The sequence below is a fragment of the Dipodomys spectabilis genome, unplaced genomic scaffold (assembly GCF_019054845.1).
Source record: "Dipodomys spectabilis isolate Male_0828 unplaced genomic scaffold, ASM1905484v1 ptg000123l, whole genome shotgun sequence".
NCBI lineage: Eukaryota > Metazoa > Chordata > Mammalia > Rodentia > Heteromyidae > Dipodomys > Dipodomys spectabilis.
Window position 1 is genome coordinate 1,562,964 of NW_024870800.1, and position 25,570 is coordinate 1,588,533.

A 25,570-nucleotide genomic window follows, 5' to 3' on the forward strand; every position below is an offset into this window, starting at 1 on the left:
TACCCCTGGTGTAAAAACTACACCTGATTAAGGAGTACAAGGTTTAAAACAACGGAGATAGTGCTATCTTTCTAAATACCCTGTTTCTAAATCCCTGGCTGCCGCTCACCTTATCTTTCCTAGTCTATCCTCCCTCTGTTAAATTAAGGGTTAAATTGGAGAGATTGCATAATAATTACTTTACACAGACTTGTGAATTGTTTGCCCTGAACCAGACTTTAAAGATATTAAAAGAAAAAAGGGAACAATGTATATGGACTATAAATATGCATTCAATGTGATATATATCTTTGGGAAATGTGGGCTGAGAGATTAATTTAAACAGTGCTTATTCTCCTGATGAAATTATGATAGTTCATGTTTCAGCTTATCAATGAAAGGAGTCTGTTAAAATATTGGTAAATCAACCTTGGATTGTGCAAGAAATCTCCAGTGGGTTTGTGGTAAGTGGAACAGATTTTCACAAGAGATTGAGTGCAGAGAAACAGGGTAATATTTGCCTGAAGCTTCCACCGCATGCCACATGGCTAGCTCTTGCCTTTATCTCTCAGATAGAAGCTCCACTACAGAACATAGGCCAGAGCCATTGGGAGACACAAGTATGTGTGATATTATCAGAACATATGTGTGCCAAGGGATTTTAGGCCTTAAAGGATCATCTCAGGGAAGGAAAACCCAGGATTCAAATTGATGGTCTTCCTTATCTGTACCGGTCTTTTGGTCTCTCTCAATTCCTCTAAAAACATGTGTTCAGTATTTCCTCAGCCTTTTCATCCCTCAAGGCAACAAGGACTGCTGACTCCACATCTTGAGTTTCCAAATACTAATGTAAGCCTAAAGATTGCATCCTGATCAAGAGTTAAAAGAAGATGAAATTCCAGCTGATCTAGTGCTATTCACTGATAAGACACTTCATACCACAGAAAAGGATGGATTTGCTACACTTGGGTCACCAGAGCTCCTGAGGGAAGACAGTAGTCTGTGTCTTCTAGATCTGGAGGTAAGAAATTACTTTTAAAAGCCTGAAATGGGGATTTGACACCTGGTTAAAAAGCTACTTGCTCTCTGTGATGACAGAGAGACAGAGGAATTTAAAACATCATTCTCTTCAAGACAAAGCCCGAGAAAGAGAGTATCTGACCTGCTATGGTTAAGACTGATGTGGAATGTTCAACTGGAAATAGACATTAAAATTTTTATATGGGAATTGGTTCATGAGAAACAGAGAAGCCAGACTTTGAGAGCTCAAATTGAGAATCTTTATTAGAAAGCAGGTGATTGCAGAAGGACTCATGTCTCAAAGACCTGCAGACTATAATGTAGCTTGCACAAAGCTTGTAAAGACAAAATAATCACATGTTTTTGGTAAAGACCCAAGCCCAACAAAAACAAACCAGTTGGGGAGCAATCAGGTTGAGTATTCTATGTAGCAGAGCTCTCTAGGGACCCAGCAGCATGACACCAATATTCCCAGAATGGCCTGTTTTTCCTCTAGGCTTTTCAGAGCTGGGTAAAAAGCCTCCAAGACCCATCCAGACTCCATGATTACGGTGAGGACAAAACAATGTTACTTTGACCTAATATCCCTATTTCATTATAAAACAAGGGTAAATACAGAAGTTTAGGAAAACAACATGTGGCTACCCTGGCTCCATAACTACCAGCAGACTGCAGAATCCAAACACAGAATACTCCCACAACGCCATACCCAGAAGAGACCAGAGGTGAGGCCCCACAACACCCATACCCAGAGAGCTCCCCTGTCACCATGGCTCAGCCCACAACTAACACAGAAGAGCTGCAGGAGCAGCTCCATGTCTGTCCAGGATATGGGAGCCAACCTGAGAGTTCCGCGCAAAGACACAGAGGTCTGCCACAGCACTGCTGGTCACCCTCACAACCAGTTCTCTGCTGGGGTGAAGCCCTCCCGTCCCACAGGAGATCAGAGCTGGTGGTGACCCACAGATCGTGACACGGACCCCTCTCCCTCCAACCCATGAAGGAACATTACACTTGAAAATGTCAAAGAAGTCCGAGCCCTTCCTCACTGCCCACATCCCACATGTTGGATTCCAGCAGGAGGTCATAGGGACTCATACGTGCTGGGCGCCAGGACTCGGTGTCCTCAACAGTCCTGGCTATCAGGGGATAACAATGCTGGTCTGAAACAAACGTCCCCGCACCCACAGAGCCTCTCCCTTCAGGAACCATGAAATGCTTCTGCATGGCAGCTGCAGGAGAAGCATTTCATCGGCTGCAGTCGTTAAGTGAACATGAGTGCCAGTTACAGGAGAAGCAACCCCCTATCGTGAGCACCTGCTGGCGCTTGTAGAGCACTCCCCCATCAGGAGCTCAAACTCATGCGTGCACAGGCCCCTACCAGAAGCCCAGGAATAGCGCTGTAGCTGCTAGCAAATAGTTCCCCTCTAGGGTGCCTGCCTCGCCACAAACCTCATGCCTGTCTCTCAGAGTCTTGAATCTACTGTTTCCATAATTGTGCAGCAGACATTTCCAATGGAACAATTTCTGGTAGATCTCATCCTCAGATACATCAAGCATGCACATGTGCCCACCATCCATAGGAGGCCAAGCATAGACCACTTGTGGGGACAGACCCAACCCAGGGCCAAGGCACAAACAAATCCTGTGCCCATGTGGGTAGCCCAACCCTCCTGAAGCCCCGATTCTAACCTTGCCATTCCCCACTGCATACGGGAACAAGCTCCTCTCAGCCAGCTGGAGACAGCGCATGCACATGTGCTTGTTGGCATGGGCTGGCCTACCCAGTGTCAACTAGCCCGGGGCAAGTGAGGGCTGTCACATCATTCTGGTGTGAGCAGGCCAAGCTCAGGTCACGACCCCCACAATCCCAGGACCCAAATGTGTAAATCACAATGAAAGAAGACATGATTCATGGACTATCAGGACAACAAACCAAATCCCAAATCTAACAACAACCCAGGGAAGGACCCCAGTGAAAGTGAAGAAGAGATGGAAGACAAAAGAACCATTAAAGAAATGATGATGGAATTGGCCAAAGAAATAAAGGGGGAAATGTGAAAGTATCAATAGGAGAAAGAAGACATGAATATTTACCTGGTAGGGGAGATACCATGATCACGAAGGTGGTTTTCCCAGGGTGAGGATTATCCATTGCACTCCAGATCTGCTGAGCCTTGTGTTTTCCCCAAATGTGGGAAACTCAATTGCATAATTTGCAGTAGTGGGGAATGACATTCATGCTCTCCCCTGGTAAAAAATTTAAAAAAAGAAAAAGAAAAAGAAAGAACACATGACAAAGGAATTCCAAGATTTCTTAAGCCAGGCACCAACAGATCTTGCCTGTAATCCTAGCTACTCAAGTGGCTGAGATCTGAGGATCATGGTTCAAAGCCAGCCCGGGCAGGAAGTCCTTGAAATTTTATCTCCAATAAACCACCAGAAAACCGGAAGTGGTGCTGTAGCTCAAGTAGTAGAGCACTCTCCATGAGCTGAACAGCTGAGAGAAAGCACTCAGGCCCAGAGTTCAAGCCTCACGACCCACAAAGGAAATAAAAAAACACAGTAAACCCTTCATTAACAGATGAAATTAATACTTGGAGAACTGATATTAATAGCATAAAGGGCTCCTTTTCCACAATGCAAACACCAGTGGAAGTCATAGTTAACCGAATAAGTGAAATGGAAAATAGCATACCAGGAGTCAAGAATAAATCAGAACTGGAACAGAAAGTCAAAGGCAGACGTTATGTCGAAAAACGAACTTTTTATAACTTTGGTGTGGGATGGGGGGATGGAGAGGAATAGGGATAGAAGGGGAAACAAAGGAGGAGGCAACAATGCTTGATAAGAAATGTACTCACTATCTTGCCCATGTAATTGTAACCCCTCTGTATGGTATTTTCACAATTAAAAAAAAAAAACACTTAGAACATTCCAAAGGGAAATCCAAGATTTGGCCAAAGCAGCCAAGAAATTAAATCTATGCATAATTAGAATCAACGAGGGAGCATAATTTAATAGAGGCATGGAAAACCTATTTGGTATAATAACAGAGTAATTCCCCATCTTAAGAAAGCAAATCTCACCCACAACCAGAAGCATATAGAACTATTAGCAGACAGGATACAAGGAGAAATATTTCTAGACACATCATAGTAAAAATATTAGACTTGAATAGCAAGGAATTGGCTTTAAGTGCTCTAAAATCAAAGAAGGACATATATTACAATGGAAATAAAATGAGAATCACTGCGAACTTCTCTACACAGTCCCTCAATGCAAGGAGAGCCTGGAATGATATTATCTAAATCCTGAAAATCAACAACTGCCAACCCAAACTGTGACCCATTGAAGCAATCATTTATATTTGACAGAGAAACTAAAACTTTCCATGACAAACAAAAATTAAAGGAAGTCATGAACATCAAACTGGCATTACAAACAATTCTAAAGGGAGGAATACAATCTGAAAAACAAACAAACAAAATGAAAGAAACATATCAGACAGAAACCACCACAAGACAAATTTAGTAAGCACGGGAAAAGAAAAGAAACAAAATACAGGTAAATAAGTAAATGGCAAGAAAATGGACACATTTCTATAATAACCCTAAACATTAACAGACTCAATTCCCCAACGAAAGCAAACGAAAAGCAGATTGGATCAAAAGTAAAAGATCTATTCATTTGATTTTGCTAAGAGACCAATCTCACAGCCAAAGATAAAAACCAACTGTGAGCAAAGCGTTGGAAAGAGATCTTCCATTCAAATGTACCCTGCAAGAAAACAGGAGTAGCCATATTACTATCTGATAAGTAGACTTACTAAAATAAATTCAGAGACAAGTAAGGACATTACATACCAATAAAGTGATTGATGCATGAAGAGGAAATCAGAGTGGTCAATATCTATGCACCAAGCAATGGAGTGCTTAAACAGGTTAAACAAATACTCTCAGCCTTACCGAACAAAATAGACTCAAATGCAATAATATTGGGAGATTTTAACACCTTACTCTCCTCAGAGGATACATCAACCAAACAAATATAAACAAAGAAGCCTCTGAACAAAATGACACAATAATAAAAATGGACTTAGCAGACATCTAGTTTTCTACCCAACAACGACCTAATACACCTTCTTCTCAGCAGCCTATGGAACATTCTCAAACATAGATCACACATGCAAAGAACCTCAGCAAATACAAGGAGATTGGCATAAATCCTACCATTATATCCAAACACAGTGGAATCAATCAAATTATTAAGAGCAAATCATACTTTAGAAATTACTCAAAAACATGGAGATTGAACAGCACACTACTGACTAACACCCAGGTCACAGAAAAAATTCAGGAAGAAATTATAATATTCTTACAACTCAATGAAAATGTAAACACATCACAATGGAACCTCTGGGATAGAACAAAGGCAATGTTGTATAGAAAGGTCATAGCACTAATTGTACATATGAAAAAAATGGAAACATTAAAGTAAATAACCTCCTGATGCAATTGTAACTGCTAGAAAAACAAGAAAAACTCAAATCTAAAGTCACTAACTGGAGATACATAGCAAAAATTAGGGCAGAAATCAACAAAACAGAAACTAAAAAAAAAACTATCCATAAAAATCAATGAAACAAGGGCTGGGAAGGTGGCTCAGTGGTAGAGCACTTGCCTTGCATGCTTGAGGCCCTGTGTTTGATTCCTCAGCACCACATAAGCAGAAAAAAAGCCAGAAGTGGCACTGTGGCTCGTGGTAGAGTGCTAGCCTTGAGGTGAAGATTTGAGGGACAGCACCCAGGCCTGGAGTTCAGGCCCCATGACCAGACCCAAAAGAAAAAAATCAATGAAACAAAAAGCTGGGAATATTTTGGAAAACAAATTAATAAAATTGACAGACTAATTGTGAGATTAATGATAAAAAGAAGAGAGGAAATTTATATAAACAAGATCAGAGACACCACAGGTAATATTATGACAAACACCCAAGAAATCCAAATAATTATAAAGGACTACACTCAAAATCTACACTCACTAAAGAAGGAAAACCAAGCAGAATTTCTAGAAACATACTAACTTTCTAAACTGAACCAACTAAACAACTAAACAAACAAATAGCATACAAGGAGATTGATGAAGTAATCAGAAGTCTTCCAACAAGGAAAAGCCGAGGCCCAATGGACTAACCACTGCATTCTGTGAGACTTTTAAAGGTGAACTAATATCAATACTCCCCAAGCTTTTCCGGGAAATAGATGTAGAGGGAGTAATCCCAAACTAATTCTATGAAGGCAATATCATACTCATCCCAAAATAAGGTAAGGCTCTGAAAAAAAAAAAAAAAAAGAGACAACAATTGACTAATTTCTCTGATGAGCACTAATGCAGATCTCCTCAATAAAATATTAGCCAAAAAAATCTACAAACTGCTAAAAAAAAATCTTACATTATGACCAAGTACCCTTTATCTCAAAGATGAAGGCTGATTTTGTTAGTATTATCCCCACATTTTTTCCTCAGCACCACCCATACCTAAGCACCGCCCTGCCCTGGAGTTCTGGCCAAACAGCTGGCCACTCCCTCTCTCTTTCCAGATTCACCTGAGCATGCACCTACCTCACTTCCTGCCCCCAGACACTCCAGCTACCTGGAGTGGAACTGATGCCTTGTGCTTCCTCTCCTTGGAAATATGCCCCCTCTAATAACCTTATAATAATCTTTCTCCTGTGTCTGCTTGCCTCCAGCCTCCACATCCTCCCCTGGGATGGATTTGAAGGATTCCTTTCAGATTTAACATAGCTAAATCAATATATGTAATTCATCACATCAACAGAGCCATGGTCAAGAATCACATGATCATCTCAATATCTCAAAGGAACAGATTAGAAGATGCAGCCATAAAACCACATATTTATAGTCATATTCAACAAAGGAGCCAAAGGCAAACAGTTAAAAAATAGCCTCTTATTGGTGTTGGGAAAACTTGACAGTCATATGCAGAAAACTAAAAGTTTATCCCTAATTGTCACCACACACTAACATCATTTCAAAGTGGATTACGTCAGACCCAAAACTCTAAAGTACTGTAAAATGACATGAAAATTCATACGTACAGACAAGCAGGAACTTCCTGAATAGAGTCCCAGGGGCACAATGGATAGGAGAGTGACTCAACAAGTGGGACTACATTGAAAAAATGATTCTGACCAGCTAAGGACATAGCTAATAATCTAGAAAGACAGCCAACCAATTGGGAAAACATCATAACAGCAATATATCAAAGGCCTACTACCCAACAAATACATTTTGCTCAAGAAATAACCCCTCCCAAACCTAATAAACAAATCACTAAATGGACAATGGAGTTAAGGAGAGACGTCTCAGAAGGGGTGAGTGTGGCCAAAAAAATAAAAACAAAAAACAAACAAAAAAAAACACATGACGAAATATTCATCATCCCTGGCCAAAAAGGAAATACAAATCAAAAGAACCCTGAGATATCATCTTACCCCAGTTAGACTGGCGAATACTTTGAACTCTGACCACAACAAATGCTGGCAGGGAGATAGAGAAGGAACCCTACTTCACTGTTGATGGGAATGTAAATTAATACAACCACTGTGGAAAGCAGTCAGTAGGTTCCCCAAAATCTCAACACAGACCTTCTGTATGACCCAGCCACACTATTCCTAGGCATCTACCCTAAGCATGAACCCCAATATGATAAATACTCCTGTACATCCATGTTCATTGCCACACTATTCAAAAAAGCCAGGATACGGAAAAAAGGCAGATGCCCCAAAATAGATGAATGGATGCAAAAAAAATGTGGTAGCTCTATGCAATGGAATTTTATACAGCCTCATTCATCAGGAATGGCGTTGAACTAGAACAAATCATATTAAGTGAAGAAAGCCAAGATCAGAGAGAGAAATGCCACATATTCTCCGTGATATATGAAAGTTAGACTTAAAACAGAATGGGGGGCTGGGAAGGTGTCTTAGTGGTAGAGCGCTTGCTTTGCATGTATGGGGCCCTGGGTTCGATTCCTCAGCACCACATAAGCAAAAAGAAAAAAGCCGGAATTGGAGCTGTGGCTCAAATGGTAGAGTGCTATCCTTGAGCTGAAGAGCTGAGGGACAGTGCCCAGGCCCAGAGTTCAGGCCCCACAACCGTACCCCCCCAAAAAACAAATAAAAGCAGAATGGGATATGACAAATGATACAGGATTCTAGACACTCAAATATAGGGAGCCTAAAAGAGGATAGTCTTAGGAGAAAATCACGATGTTGTAAGTTTCTTAATATATTTATACGTGTGTGTGTGTGTGTGTGTGTGTGTGTGTGTGACCATAGCATTACTGTTCAACTTTCCATTAAAGTTCATCTAGTGTGTTGAGTTTCTTTTCTGTTTTTTCTTTATTCTGACTCCCTCATAACTCAGTTTCCTAAAAATAACCGTTGAAAATGGGTCTGGTCAAACAAATGCCTGGTTGCAATGCATAAAATATTCTAATTACCCTTTAAATACAGGTATGGAAAGAACTCATATTGTCCCCCTTCTCTCCATGATGGACCACAGATCCAGTCAGTACAGTGTGCCTGAAACTCTGCTTCCAAGGCAAAATGTCTTAGGGTAACAAGTCCTGAAGCACAGTTTCACTGTTGTCTCCCATGATCAATTAAAGCTACATCAATTGGTTAAGTTCCTGTCCCATAATGTTTACTTCACCCCTTGCCTTGCTAGGCAGGGTAGGAGAAGTCGAGTCCCTGGGAAATATATCTGGGTACAGTGAAAGCCAGGCATTTGAGGAGATGTGAAAGTTCCACCTCTCAGAATTGCTACAGCTGATATCCGGTAGTATTGTGGGGCACATTTTCTTCAGGCTTTTCTGAACAAATGGAGCTGAACCTGTGTTAGGAAAAAGGAAATACGGACAGGCCCAACTTGGTCTTCAACATAGGAAGGGCAGGCAAACCGTCCAGCAGGATAGAATATTGTGCAAGGTGGTGGAGTAGGGGTCAGGTTTATCTTGGTCTTAACAAGCAAACAGAAAATACGAAGCATAATATGGTCTCTTGGGGGCCCAGAGGGGCCAAAGGCGTTTGCTCTTGGTCAGGCTCAGAATAGAATGCTCTGTGTGCGGCAGGGAACTTTTCTGATAAGACCAGGTTGGAATGACTCACAGTCAAGCACGAGAGCACTCACCTGGTGTTTTGCTTGACCTGGGAGAATAAGGCGTCTTCAATCCTTTCACCCTAGTATTTCAAAAAGTAGGAACTCTTCAACTGGAACTCCAGGTTTACATAGATGTCTTCAGGATTCAAGGAGGAGTTCCTGGTGACATTAAGGCCAAGGACATTTGAATTCATTGAGCAAGATGGCATGGGAAAATTGGACCGCTCCTGATATATTCTAGCAGGAAAAAGGGGGAAGAGCATGTGTTCTAAAAAGCTTGTAATTTCACCTCGAAAAATACTACGTTGTATAGGACCACAAATTAAAAGTTCAGAAGTGGCTTTCTTGCTATGCAAGAGTGCAGATATCAGTTCTAAAATCTCTCATTCTTGGGATTGGAAAATGTTTTTAATTGGGTGTTGTGAATTAAATCACATGGAGACTAGTATTAAAATAGTTAAAATAAAAAAATAGTAAAAAAAAAAAAAAAGAGAGAGAGAAGAGAACTGTCAGAGAACCTTGCTAAAAATTTCCTGCTTTGGTCTGGTGGTTTGGCTCCTGTTGAGTAAAAGAGGAACTGCTTTGGTCTTAAATTGGTTTCTTTACATGATGGGATTAAGACACACCCTAGACTCTTCCGGAAATAGCAGAGGGTGTGGGTATATTTTGAGATTTCTTGTGTACCCTTCACCATATTTCAAAGTCACCTTATGTAAATATATTTTACCCTATTTAAACTAGCCAATATCGAGCAAATTGTGAACCTGAGCTTGGCCAATCTGAGCAGAGGGGCAGGGCCTGCGGCAGTCAGGATAAATAGGGGAGCAGCCTGCCTGTTCTATGTGTTTGCTTGACGATTTTTGGCTGATGGTACACCTAGAAATATTTTCTGCCTTGCTGAGACAATTCTTTATTCTCTTTCTTTCTTTTCTTTCCTTTTCTTTTTTCTTTCTTTCTCCTGTCCTTTATTTCTTTCTTTTTCTTCATTTCTTTTTCTTTTTCTTTTCTTACCATTATTTTATTTTATTATAGAGATGATGCACAGAAGGGTTATAGTAACAAACAAAAGGCACCAAGTATATTTCTTTTCCTAAGGTGTTAACCGCTCCCTTTCTCCTGCTTTCTGTTCTCGTGACTGCCCCCACCCATGTTGTAAAGCTCATTTCCAACACAGTGTCTAGTGAGTATCACTGTTGCATTGCTTCCCCCTTGGTTTATCTATGATTCCACTTCCCTTTTCCAAATCAGATAAACTTTGATACTCCAATGGTTGTTCGGAGCATAGTTATAACAAGGAAAAACCCAACTTGTACCAGAAATTCACTGAAAGCAACAGTAAAAGGGTGGGGCCTTGTTTTTAATCTCAATTCCAATTGATATGCAAATGAGTTGCTCACCCTTCTCTACACACCCTTCTCTAAGCCCGCCCACCCCAAGTATAAAAAGAATGGAACTAGGGAATCAAGCTATTCCGCACATCCCACCGCCTTGCCACGGACAGCACTTGGAGAGGGCTTGCCAGTGGTGAGGACCAGAGCAGGAGAATCAGCTCTCTCCATCCTCATTGTTTGGAAAGATGGAGTGGGACATTGCCCAAGCCTTCCAGGAAGAGTTGAGATGCCCCATCTGCATGGAAACCTTTATGGACCCAGTCACCATCCACTGTGGGCACAGTTTGTGTTGACCATGTCTGCGCCTCGTCTGGGAAGAAGCTGAGACTCCAGCCAGGTGCCCTGGGTACAGGCAACCCTCTCAGCAAAAAGAGCTCAAAACCAACATTGCTTTACAGAGTCTGGTGTCCATCAGCCGACAAATCGGTCTCGGACAATTCCTGAGCTCCGAGGAGCATACATGCTGCACACACAAGGAGACCAAGCAGATGTTTTGTGAAGTGGACAAGAGCCTGCTGCGTCCTCACTGCTCCCCGTCTCCGGAACATGAGGCTCACAGACACCAACCTGTCGACTGTATTACTGCAGAAAAACGGAAGATTATTTTAAAGGAAATGGACACTATATGGGAGAAGATACAAGAAAACCAGAGCAATATATACGAGAAGAGGAACATCATCAACCAGTGGGTTTGGTACATGAATCTACACAGGGAGATGACCAAAGATTTTTATTCAGCACTGCATCTGGGTCTCCGGGAGGAGGAAATAAGACTTTCGGAGATACTCAAAGAGAAAGGAAGAGTCATCTTTCTGCAACTCAGGACAATGGAAACCCAAATGCCTCAGAAAAGCAGTAACCTCAGAAACATATATCAGGAGCTGATGAAAACCTACCAAAAGCCAGACCTGGAACTCCTGCGGCATTTAGAAGACACCCTGGAAAGATGCGAGAGTGCCTTGCTCTTCATGCCCCAGCTGAAGAAGCCAGGGCTCAGCCCTCCTCCCATTCCTAGATTGATGGATAACCTCAACCATTATCGAGTGGAGATCACCTATTGTCATTTGATTCAGAATCATGAAGAATCCAACTATGTTGCTCTTTCAGGAATCCAAGAGTTCAGCTCTGGGAAACATTACTGGGAGCTCAGTGTCCAAGGCTTCTCCACCTGGGCTGTGGGCGTCTTCAGAAATTCAGCAATAGGGAGCAACCTTATTCTGAATGAATCTGAGGACATTTTTCTTCTTTTCTCTGGCAAGGGGAACATTCATTATAGTATCTTTACCACCGCTCCATTGCTTCCTCACTTTATAGAGAGACCAGTGGGCCACATTGGTGTGTTTCTTGATCTCGAAAATGGAAGTGTGAGTTTTGTGAATGCTACTAAGAATTCCTTTATCTGGAGATACCCAACTAACTCCTTCCAGTATCCTGTCAAGCCTTGTTTTTTCTCCTGGTAACCCATAATCATAAGTAAAGAGCTTTTATTTCCTTTTTTTTCTTTCTTTCTTTTTTTTTCTTGGTTGTGGAGATTGAATTCTGGGCCTGGGCACTATCCCTGAGCTCTTCCGCTCAAAGTGAGTGCTCTACCGCTTGAGGCACAGAGCCATTTCTGGTTTTCTAGTGGTTTATTGGAGATCAGGGTCTCTCGGACTTTCCTACCAGGGCTGGCTTTGAACTGTGAGTCTCAGATCTCAGCATTCTGAGTAGCTAGGATGACAGACATGAGCCACCTGTGACCAGCTAGTAAAGAGACTTCCTATGCGTTGGGAACTCTCTATACCAGAGAACCCTTCTCAACTGAAGCAAATAACTTATGCTGTTCTTATTTGTCTTTGTAATGTAATTACATTTTGTTATTAAATATAGAGTTAAAATAAAATGCAAGATGTAAAAATGTTAGTGCATGCATGTTTAATTTCGATTCTGACATATGATAAACACTATAATAAACAGTGGATGGCACAATGAAACTTGGCTTATAAGCAGCTTATTTCTTAATTGTTTCATCTTCATCTCTAACACCAGTAGCTAGGAGTTTCCATATTCCCTCTGCATTTCCACAAATGTTATTACTTCTCTGAAGAACAAAAGCAGAGTTGGCCTGACATCTTTCTGCAGACCATAGAGAAAATCTGGGCCATAAGACACTAGGCATTACCTATGTCTTCATGGTGTCTCAAGAAAGAAGAAGTTCTAATGTTTCCCAAGCAAAGAGATTAGGTAAGGAAGAGCCATCATATTGCTTTAAAGATAGCATCCATTTAAGCTACTGTGCCCACTAAACTCAGATTAATGGCATGAGGCAGATATTCAGGAGGGAATGAAAAAGATAACTGGCTTATTGATATTTGCAAGATTATAAATCGAACACAGTACTAGAAATGAATCATACTAAATTTAGCTTGCTTACCTACAAAGCAACTCTTCACATCCAATCGTGTGTCACTGTGCTCACTTTAACAAAGGCAAAAAACCCCTCATTGCCAGGAATATTTAATTTCCTCCTTCAAGCCTATTAGGGTTCACTTTTTTTTATAGGCAAACCAGATTCCTGTAGTGAGATCAGTTTTTAAAGTTTTCCTTTTGGTTATGCATAGAGGATGTTTGGAGGGGTTGTGAGGGAAAGAAATGGAGAGAGTGGGCTTAATTGGGATACATTACATGTGTGTATGAGAGTATCGTTTCCCTTTCCTATCCCTTCCCATACTCCCCCCACCTCCACCCACCCTATCCCCCCCAAAGTTGTAAATTCATTTTTCAACATAACGACTTGTACATCTCATTGTTGCAATGAGTCTACCTGTATACTTATTTAAATGATTTGTTTTTTCCCTTCCCAAAATATTCATTTTTTAGAGTGGAGTAACTCCATAATATTTCCTTTGGCTAGTTTGTCTTCCTCATTGGTTATCTTAAAATTATAGAATTATTTACTTTTACATCTTAGAGAAAATTGAATTTAGCTTCTTATATATTAGATTCAGAATGAAGGTGACTTAAGGAAAAATGTTTTGTATTACTATAGGCCGCAAACAGTGTTAGGAAATTTGCTCACATTGTCAAATATGTTCATCACAAAATTATTTAGAAGATTTTTGTCATCATTGATTTGTTTCACTTTGGCAGAAGTGGGTTATAAACTCAGGGTCTTCCACTTGCTAAGCAAGCATTCCATCACTTGAGCTACCCTGCCTGACCACCCTTGCTGTTTCTTTTTTTCTCTGTTTTTGTTTGTAAAGCTAGTGCTCAAATCCAGGGCCTCAGACATGCTAAGCAAGCACCATACCATTGAGATGTACCCCAGGCCCAAGCAAAGCAATCTTATCACATCCATACAGAAAGAAATCTGGTATTTTAGTACACCGTGATGTCAGAATGAAGCAAGATCACAATAATATTAACAGGAGGATAAGTCACTCAATGGTGATGTATCCATCTATCGATCTATCTATCTATCTATCTTCCTGACCCTGGGGTTGAACTCAGGGGCTGGGTGCTGTCACAGCGCATCTTTGTGCTCAAAGCTAGCACGTGAGGCACAGTTCCATTTCTGGCTTTTACTGAGTGGTTTATTGGAGAATAGAGTCTCACAGACTTTTCTACCCCACTGTCTTTGAAATGAGATCCTCAGATATCAGCCTCATGAATAGCTGCAGGTGTGAGTCACCAGTGCCCTGCTTGGTGATTATATCTTTGTCAAGATGAGAATATGGATCAATTTAACCCCCAAAATTTATAAAACTGTTTTTATACAAACATTGGAGATATTTTCATTTTTCTATCAGATCATTTTGATTAAAATCATCCTACACTAACCTGTAATTAAAAATTGTGTACATATTATTCTTGAGTCTCTTACTTAAATCTATAACTTTAGAAGGAATGACTCCAATCACTTGATCTTCTATGCTTTTCTGTTCATGCTTTTCTGTAGACAAGTACATGTTAAGACCAATTTTGTTCTCCAATTTACATATTATTCTTATAACCTTGAAAAATCATTAGATAGCTCACTTTGTGCAAATTACAAGCTTTTCTGAAATCTTTGCCACTCATACATCCATAAAGTAGAAGCTATATTGAAAACTAATGCAAGCTAAATGGTTTAGGCACTAACAAAGTTTCAGTCAACCAAGAAATCAGACAAGAATACAGCAACATAGTAAGTCTGAAATTTATTTTAAATAAATATGGTAGATATTCTTTTCCTACATGTATGAAAATGAAACAATGAAGCTTATTGAGGTTTGTTTGTAAAGCTGGGAGAATGGATGAAGGAAAAAAATGGAAAGGAGAAAGCTAAACAAGGTACACTCTATGCACATATGGACATGTCAAAATGAATGCCCATGCATAATGAGCCAATAGATTACATACAATATAATTAATAATGTACTATGGGCTAATAGATGCTCAAAATGTGAAAATTTTTTATTGTATTTTAGGTTGAAAATAATATAAGGTACAAGTGGAATTATCACTTAATTCTACATGATAACAGCCCAATTTTCCATTTACATATCATAATTTATTTTTCAGCTTGAGAGTAAATAAAACAATTAAATTAGTTAACCATGGGATCAGGCGACAAATTAACCAGGGATTAAATACTGGCTTTACCAGATAGCAACTGGGAGATTTCAGATTCTCTGAGGCTACAATCTTCCATGAGGATCTACTTTGCAGCTTGCCAAGCTGTTGAAAATGTTAAATTACATAATAATTACTTAGTACGAACACAATGAACACATTCTGTATTCATGAAGTAGATGTTAGTTTTAGTGGTACTAGAGTGAAATTTACTTAAGAGACCTATAAGAAATTGGTACAAACGAAAGCATTGTTTACAGTTTTATCAAAGATGAGTCAATAAAGAGAAATCTGGCAACATGAATGTTCAACTTTCATGCTGCTTTCTGTTTCAGTCTACATTTTTATTGTGGTGTTCTCATTCTTCTCACAAAATTTCTGGTGTTTTTGACTAAGAGTGTTACCATTATACGTAATCGTTTCTACAAATATTAAATGTTGCCTCTTAGGCCATCATATTGTTGATGTTAATGTGGCCTTAATCACCTTCTTAAAACAGCTGCCTGAATCCTTCCGCCTTATATCTGAGTGATTGGACCATTAGTGGTAAAGAAGAGAGATGAGTGTTGATGCCAGTTTGGCTCTTGGTAGATCGTAGATTTTTTTGTTCCATGGGAAATCTAGAACAGAACTACCTGAAGTAAATAACAAAATATTTGCAAATTCTAGGGTATATTTAGGGGCTTATTAACTCGTTTTTAAAAATAGTTATTATGTGCGTGGTTTTATTCTTAGAATTTCAGTTACTTAAGAATGGAAGTCTTAAGTGAACTCAGCAAATAATTTGAGGAAAAAAACTTTTAATGATAGAAATTAAATTGGATAATCCTAAATGAGACTAAAATGGATGGTTCCATATTCAGAAAAAAAGTTCAATAAAGGGACTCCCAGAAGAAGTGCTAGTTAAGTTGGGAAATGAAGGGAGATAAGCCAACCTATGTTGGAGAGAAAATCCAAATTGAGGATAACAGCAAAGGCAAAAAAAAAAAAAAAAATCTCTGTCTTCGCAAAAGCCTTGCTCTGGAGGTATGTGGCAAAAAAGGGCTTGCCATTAAAGGAACAAGAAGAGTAAACAAGGAAGAAAAATAGAACATAATGCTCGTCAGAAAGCCACTGGATAATGTTAAAGTAGATAAAATTGTATTATCTAAATATTTGAGTCTTTTAAATAACATTAGCCATCCTGTGGGGACATGACAGCTAGTGGTCAGAGTGCTGATAGGCGGCAAAAAGGTGGTTTTCATTTTCCTAGGGGTTCATACACTTTTGTATAAAAGTATGTTCACTTTTGCCAACAAAACCACACAGTAAATTCAAAACTAAGTAGATCAATGAATAGCTTCTCAATGTTTCTTCTAAATGCTCCTCCAGCTAGGGTGGAAGTAATAAGGAAGTTAAGTTGTTCTCCTGCATACCTAAAAGGCAGTAAAAGGAATGCACTTTCAGTGCAATAGTAATGGCAAAGCAATGTAAGTCCTGAGCCACATCATAGATGGGGGTACAGACTTCTGAATGTATTGATGTGTGAAGACTTGTTCATTGTGTGACATTATGTAGTCACTTCTGGATAGAATTTTAGTAAAATCCTTCTCTCCTCCCCCATCACATATCCTATGCTTGCTGCTCTTGGGGAGTTTTTAAAATCTGTTTTTGTTTTCTGCATGTGAAATTTCACTATTTTAGGAAATCTAAATTCTTCCCCTGAATTACAGTCCCTTCTGCGGTTTTCAACTTTAATTGCTGACACACAATGTAGATATTTTTTTAACACATAGCCTGGTCACTGGTACACCAGGTGTGTGTGACACCAAAATTATTGACTTAACCTCAGCAGATTCCTTCAGTGCTGTATTCATGAGGTGCTGAAGAAAACAATGGCTGTAATTTTTGTTTTAAAGAAAAATGTATACATTCCTTCTTACTTTGAATGAACACTTCTTTTTTCGGTTCGGTAGTGGGGGCTGAACTCCAGGTCTGGGCGCTGTCCCTCAGCTCTTCAGCTCAAGGCTATCACTCTACCATTTGAGCCACAGCGCCACTTCCGGGTTTTTTCTTTTTGCTTATGTAGTGCTGATGAATCGAACCCAAGGCCTCAGGCATGCAAGTCAAGCAACCTACCACTGAGCCCCCTTCCCAGCCCTGAATGAACACTTTTGAAAGGACTTGGAAGAATTATTTTCAATCAGCACTTCATTCATTCACTCATCATCACACAATTAATTTTGAGGTGATGGGAGGAAACCATTGTTATTGGTTTTAGTCATGAAGGACGTGGGTGATAGGCAGCAGGACATTCTTGGTTCTGGAAGGATGTCCCATCCAAGGTGTCCTGAAGAGAAGTAACTCTAGATTTCTAGAGTAATCTAGGGTGACCACTTACAAGAAATGGACACTTGAACCAGAGGGTAGGAAACATATTTTAGTCTGAAGAAAATATCTGGAAGATTGCGAAGAAGTTGATATCAGCAGATTCTAAATGAGAAGGTGGAGAAGATTCAAAGAGCAACAAGGAAGCACACATCGAATTCAACATAATTTTATGTTAAATTCTTGGATGAGACATTAAATCATGGATATTTCTGAAGTCAAACTCCTATTATAACTCACATTTTAGCCTGATTATGTCGCAAACGTGGTTCATTAAAAGAGATTTTCCCCTTATTTTAAAATTGACAGCATATTTTTGTTTACTATATAAGGGAGGCAAATTTGATTCAGAAAGCAAATCCATATTAATTGTGTCCACACAGAATCCTTCACCTATGTAGTATTCGATTGGTTCAAAGCTCTTTTATCTGTGTTGGTTGATGCTTGAGTCCTGGAAGGGTGCTATCTTGTGAACCTGCACTATTTGGATTCTATCAGTGAAAACACTTTAATTCCATTTGTCTGGGCTGACTTGACAGGATGAAGTCATCAATTAGACCCTCAGGTCTGTCCTGTAGAATGACACTCTTCCCAGTGGAGTGGTTCCTTAACACTTCAACTACAGATGAAATCCTGTCACCAGAGCTTGTGTTCCCGCTAGACTTCTCTGCCTCGTTGCTTATTTTAAATGGAGTAGAATGGAATCACAAGCACTCTTTATGTCCCTTGTTTTCCTCTTGCCTAATACATGGCAAGAAAATTCCCCTATCTCTGTGCGACAGGGTGAAGAGAAGAAATCTACTACTGCAGGATTCTCCAGCTTCTTTGTATGTTGGTGAATTGCTATCCAATTTCACAAAGGAAGTTCATAACACGATTATGTCTTATATCACCACTGCCAGTCACACCTTTTCTATGTTTTCATAGACATAAGAAAACCATCTTCATTATGAGAAGTCAAAAGAGCATTGGGGAGCAGGGCAGCTCACTGGATACACTTGAAAGATGATTGTTAAGGTAACATCTGGTCCTAGTTTTCATGCTAAATGTATTTTTACATTCACTGGAGGAGACACCACTGGCAGCAGTCAGTGTAATTTATCTAAATCTTTAATTCTCTGTTTTATTCAGGAACAGAAATATATTTGCTTTCTAAAGAGCACCGAGAATAATGTTAAGGGATTCTATATTTCTTTGGGCCTGGCTAATTTCACTTACTATGCTTTTTTTCTAAGTCTTTTTTTTCCAGTGTCATTTTTCTGATGGAAGCATAGAATTCCATTGTATATATATATATATATATATATATATACCACATTTTCTTCATCCATTCATCTACTGAGGGGCATCTGTGTTGGTTCCATATCTTAGCTATGGTTAATAATGTTGTGATAAATATAGTTGTGATGGTAGATTTAGTATGGCCTTGTTTGTGATCATTGGAGTAAATGCCCAAGAGTGGGATTGCTGATCATAAGGGAGCTCTATGTGTAGTCTTTTGAGGAAACTCCATACTACTTTCCAACTTGGTTGAACAACTTTACACTCCCACCAACAATGCAGTAGGGCTCCCTTTTGGCCACATCCCCTCCAGCATCTGTTGTTAGGAGATTTTTGATTATAGTCATTTTAACTGGGATGAGGTGGAATCTCAATTTTGTTTGGATTTGCATTTCTTCTATGGCCAGAGAAATTTAGCATTTTTTCATGTGTCTATTGGCTATTCTTATTTCTTCTTCAGATAAGTCTCTCTTTAAGTATTTGCCCACTTATTACTGTGGTGGTTGTTTCTTTGAGGATTTGTTTTGAGGGGATTTAAATTTTTGAGTTCCAAGTATATTTTAGATATTAGACCCTTGTCTGTTGTATGGAAAGTGAAGATCTTCTCCTAGTCCATTGGCTTTCTATTGATCTTGCTAACTATGTCCTTTGCCATACAAAAACTCTGCAATTTAATACAATCTCACTTGTTCAATTTTTCATTGACTTGTTGTGTTTCTGGGTCTTTACTAAGAAAATTCTTTGGCTTGTGCCAAGGAGGCCTAGAGTTTCTCCTATTCCTTTCTGTAATGTTTTCAGGGTGTCTGCTTCAGGTGTTTCTTAATGGCATCTATGTTCAACTATTTTTCTTAAGATTCTTCAACAAAGAAGCCTTAAAGAATGTCTAAAGTCTCTTGACTAAAGCCCTTCCCCTCACAATGACTTGAATATAGATTATTAATCTCAAATTATTGAGGAAAAATTGCTCATTGTTTTGCTTATTTATTAAAACAAGTGATGTATACTAAGACTTTACTTCAGTCTAGGTCCTGGACCTCTTGGACAATAAGGATGTTTTCTTGGTGCTAAACAGAATTAATAAAAAAAAATCTAGTGATTACCTACAAAATATGGGCCAACTATGACATTTCTAGAAAGTACACAGAATGGTACAGAATTTTCACGTTGACACCACAAGGATCTGTGTGCGTTGTTTTTAATTTCCTAGTTAATTTTCTTGATTAATTTGTCTTTCATTAATACTTATCCACTTAAAATTCTTACTCTTTAAAATTCAGTGTTTCAGTTTTTATTACACCTGACATAGATTCAATATATTGAACACTATTTTTAAGAAGAAAGAAGAAAGCGACCATTTTCCTAGAAAATTCATGTATATTTATTGTCTATGCATGTACTTTATAGTTTTTTTTACAAATGCTTTATCATGTTTTATGATTCTTATACTGCTTTTCTAATGTAAGATCCTAACATTTCCCAATATTATGCTTTCATGCACTTGATTGAATTACCTTTTGCAAATTTAATTTTGCAAACCCAACCCCATTCTTGTTAATATGTTGATTAGTGATGGTAGGAATAGTTTTGCATATGTAATGTGCATTTGAATGTCTCCTTGTAAGAAATTATGTTCAAATGTATTATCTGTAATTTTTAATCAAATTATTTCATTCTTTTTGCTATTGGGTTGTAGGAGTTGTTTATGTGTTTTGAACATGAATATATATTATGTGTTAAATAATTATACATATTTTTTTCATTGCGTAAGTCGTATTTTTCATGTTGATTGCTGGCTTAGGTGTGCAGAAGTTACATTAGTTCGACTTAGTCCCACCTGACTATTTTGCTTTTGTCTCTGCTTTAAGTGTCATACAAAAGAAATCACTGTCAGCATTGATGATAATGAGCTTTTCCTCCATGTGGCTTTTTTCTAAGAGTTTACAGGTTTTGTGTTTGGTTAGTTTTTATTTTGAGTTGACTTGTGTTTATGATAGGTGATAGGATCAAATTTTATTTTTTTATCAAATGGATATCCAACCTTCCCAGCAAAAATTGTTGAAGAGATACAGATTTCCTTGTTCTTGGCACTCTGGTTGAAGACCAGGTTTATAAATTAACACCTATCTTCAATGCAATCATTTATTAATCCAGCAGATGACATAATTGTATCAGTGGACGTGGACTTGGCCTGTTTCCTGAGAAGTGGGATAATGTTCCTTTGAAGTCTTCTTCCTAGACTAGTCTCTTGCATTTGTCAAATTTTATCATCCAAGATTGCCTTCTTTCCAAACCTCAACAGTGTCACCAATCAGCTTTGCCTTTGTTGCTCATTTTATCCAGTTGGCCCAGGGGATAACCCCAGAGCAAGGATTCTTTTGCTTCAAATATTGTGCTTGATGGGACTGGGGGGAAAGGCATCAAGAAAATGTTGAAGATGGATCATATAGATCTATCTTCTGTTTCAGAAAAAAAGGTTCTGTCAACATTAGTGCCCATAGTATAGCCAAGGACATACACATCTAGTCTGATTAAGGCTTTGGGACCAGGTTAAGAATGCTGTTAATTTCAAGTTACTTTTTAATCAACTTTTTCCCAAGGAAATAAAATGTCGGAAATGTTAAAAGTAGACAGAGTTAATACAATTAATATGAAACAGACATTCCCAATAGAACATTTTATGGAATATAATTTCATCTGTCAATTCAAAAACAGCATCTTTTTAAATAAACATATGCTTCGAAACTGGACATTATTAAATTTACCTGAGCACAAAATCGAAAATTTGGAGAGTCACTTGTAGTTCATATCATAATCCCTTCTTAGATGCTACAACTGAGAGGATTGCTATTTGAGACCCTAATGACACATCTTTCAGTTCTCCATCTCCAAAACAACCAACAAAATCTATGCTGGAGGTACAGATCAGGGGATGAAGTATCAGTCAAATAAGCAAACCAAATGAATATATAGCGCTAAGTTCAAACCCCAGTAATAGCAAAAAGAAAACATAAAACTCAAAACTAGGGGAAGAAAGTTTTAAAAATCCGAAGAATGTTTTCATAAAAATGCACTCTCTTTAAATACTTTGTCATTCTATCTTCTCAAAGATCAAGTTACAGACAGAAGTTTAAAAAGCACAGGAATGGCTCCAAACTTCTCTACTTCCTCCTATATAGCAAGTAAGTAATAATTAAAGCAAGAAAAGGTTAAGTTACATACAGATATTTTTAGACACAAGTCAAACAAAGTTGAGAAAGGAGAATGAAGTTTAAGTTACATAAGATAAAAAGTTCCAGAAACCAGTGGTCTAATATTTTGCTTCTAATGTACAATATGATACTGCACATTGAAAAAAAATGCTGAGAATAGATTTTATGTTGTGTTCTTATCACAATTAAAGAGAGAACATTAAATACTGTACTTTAAAAATCATTATTTTAAAGTCATTTTCTATGGTAAATAAAAAATGAAGGAAATATTATAAAAAGTTTTAACTTGTCACATTTAAGTAGTTTAATAAGGACATTAATAATCAGGAATACATGAAAGCCTTTTGTAGTATTTATTCCTCAAAAATATTTTCATTAGAATTTGAAAGGCACAGCTGTTTTGTATAAATGATATCTGAGTTAAAATGAACCTCAACAATAATTAATGTTTAAGGTATTTGATTAGCTTTTGGGTTACACGTAGAACCATGTGTGTGTGTGTGTGTGTGTGTGTGTGTGTGTGTATGTGTGTGTGTATGTGTGTAAAAATATTAAACAGTATAATGCAAAGTTTTCATTATTGTGTGACAGGTTATACATGTTTAAGTTCCTATTATTTGCAAGTATCATGATTCTTCTTTGTTGTCATTGCTGATGTTGTTGTTCATAGGGTTTGAACGCTGGACCTGGGTGTTGTCCCTGAGCACTTAGCTCAAGGCAAGGACTCTACCACTTGAGTCACAGCACCACTTCTGATTTTCTGGTGATTAATTGGAGATAAGAGTCTCATGGATGTTCCTGCCAAGGCTGGCATTGAACAGTGATCTTCAGATCTCAGCCTCCTGAGTAGCTAGGATTACATACGTGAGCCACTGGCACCTGGCTATGATTCTGACTTTTTAAAAATATTTTTATCTTTAAATAGTTAAACAAAAGAGTTGCCATAATTGAGACACAAGAGGTTTTCATCTTTGTTGCGGTTGATTTTAATGTACTTACAATGTATTATGTGATTTTTTTGTTTCTTTTGTATGTTCTTTCCCCATGATATAACTCGTATTTGATTCCAGTGCCCTGTTTCTTGTAAATACATCTTTCTAATTTGGGAAGGGGAAGGGAAATAACAATGCTGAAACAAGGAGACAGGTTGACCTATTGCAACAATGGGATGTACAAGACACTATGTTGAAAACAAACTTTACAACTTTGGTATTGGGGGAGAGAGGAGTTGGGGAGGTGGGGCGAGAAGGGATAGCAGGGGAAAACAAAGGAGAGGACAACAATGATCAATATGAAGTGTACTCATTACCTTATTCATGTAACTGTAATCCCTCTCTATAGTAACTTTACAATAAAAAAGTAAAAAAAAAAAAAAAGGAATACACCCATTACCTTACTCATGTAACTGTAACTCCTCTGTACATCCCTTTTACAATTAAAATTTTAAAAACCTTAAAAATATAAACTTAAACAAGCACATGAAAAATTACAAAAGATAAAAAATGTTGTATTTTCTCTTCCTCTCCCTGAATTAGAGAAGCATATATACAAGATGCAGGACACTGACATCAAATAGAGTGAAAATAGGAAGTATAACATGGGGAAGAAACATACAAAGCAAGAACAAAAAATCACATGGTACATTACAATATATTAGAAAGTAAAAAAGATATTTGTGTTCCTAATGGTTAAATAAGGATACAGGTTGATCTCTTGTAACAATGAGATGTACAAAACACTATGATGAAAACGAATTTTACGACTTCAGCCTGGAGGGGGTCAGTATAAGTTGTGCAGGTGGGATGAAAGGGATGATAGGGGGAAAACAAAGGAGGAGGCAACAATGATCAATAAGAAATGTACTTACTTTGCTTATGTAACTGTAATCCTTCTGTACAGCATTTTTACAATAAAAATTGTACCCAAAAAAGAAAAGAAAAAATTGTTGCAAGGACATTACCATACAAAACAGTAACTTTTTTCTTTGTCTATGATAGACGATAGTACAAATGATAATTTTGTTTTCATAAATCAGAAATACATATAAAAATTCTACATGTATGCTAGATTCATGAGAGTTCTCAAAAAATACAGTTCCTTTGAAAGGCTAATTTAAATTTCAACAAAATAAATGCCAGGAAATGATACTCAAGTGGGTGGGGAGGGGAAGTGAGAAGAAGAGGTTCTACTAATGAAGAGGAGAAGAGGGGGAGAAGACACTCAAGTTTCCACTATATATCCTCATAAATTAAGAAGAGTAAGGGAAGGAGTGAGTAGTGAAGGGATGAGTGAGAATGTTCAAAGCTGTGACACTGATCAAAAATTTATTGCATCCATAAACTGCTTTGTTAAATGGAACTCCTTTGTACAACTATTAAAGATAATTAAAAAGCAATACAAACAACAACAAAAGAAACTTGTTAATGGAACCATACCTTAAAATGCAGTCCATTAAATTTTAATTTCCCTCTTGCCTCCTTCCTGTCAGAACATTTGTTAAATTACTAAAATGATGCACAAGATTAAAAAGCAAGCAAAAATTTGTGCAGGCGAGCCTTGAAATGTGATCTTATGGATTTCAGCTTCTTACAGGGCTAGATAAGCTACTGGTGCCCAGCCCATTTCCCTTTTGTGAACATGGCTGATCCCTATTTTTGCCACCTACCTTGATAGAACCATGTGGTTTGGACTATATATTCACCATGAAGTGAGCTGAATATCCTTCTTTGTTTCATCATTTATCCAGCCACAAGTATTTTATTACCACAATTCAAACAGGACTGTGACTGTAATGGAAAAGTGTACATGACAAAGCAGCCAGAAATATATGTCATGAACTTTAAAAAGTATTATTTGGGCAGCTCAGAAATCAAATAAAATGGAAATTTACCCAGAGAACAAAATAGGTCTTTCAAATAGTGAGAAACTCATGAGGTTTTAGCAACAAGAGGCAATAACAAGATTGTAGAAAAGGTTAAATAAAAAGTATAAAAATTGATAACAGGAAATAAATAAAATCCTGTAGCTGCATACTTTATACATAAGAAAATATTCCTTAAAAAGTGTGAAGACATTCAAGAAATTCCAGTGGAAATGAAGTACCCGATTTCAGTTGCCCCCTCACAGACCACCAGAGATCACAATCAATGCAAACAGCAAAGATGTTTATTAAAAGCTTGAGCTTGGTCCTCCACGCACTCTGTAACCGGTGACTCTAAGAGGCCCCTAGCACAAAAGTAGCACAGCTTTTATGGTATCAAACAAACAAGTCTAGGGGGTTTCCACACAAGCAAGTTCACAAGTTCAGGAGATTTCCACACAAGCAAGTTCACAAGTTCAGTGGGTTGATCCCACTTAACTTTTTATGATGGAACAATTAGGCAACTGTTCTGTTCCTTAAGGGTGGGCAGGGTTGATGGTAACCTGCTTTTTTTTTGAGAACTGTTCCTCATTCAGGGTTATTCTGAGGGCAGCAAAGCTACAAGTTGGTGGGGTTAATCTTAAAATGGAGTCACTTTAGCTCTTCATTCCCTCCTCTTCTAGA

At 38.3% G+C, this 25,570-nt stretch overlaps 1 protein-coding gene and 1 non-coding gene across 2 annotated transcripts; both read left to right on the forward strand.

Moving 5' to 3' along the window:
* The first annotated feature begins 2,209 nt into the window (after nt 1–2,209).
* Nucleotides 2,210–12,036, forward strand: LOC122115642 (tripartite motif-containing protein 43-like). The gene is made up of 2 exons (XM_042689047.1): nt 2,210–2,308; nt 10,975–12,036. Exons 1-2 carry the CDS (start codon nt 2,210–2,212, stop codon nt 12,034–12,036), a joined length of 1,161 nt encoding a protein of 386 aa, XP_042544981.1.
* Nucleotides 3,089–3,251, forward strand: LOC122115643. The gene has a single exon (XR_006148826.1). It is a non-coding gene; the product is annotated as a U1 spliceosomal RNA (small nuclear RNA).
* Nucleotides 12,037–25,570: the final 13,534 nt, after the last annotated feature.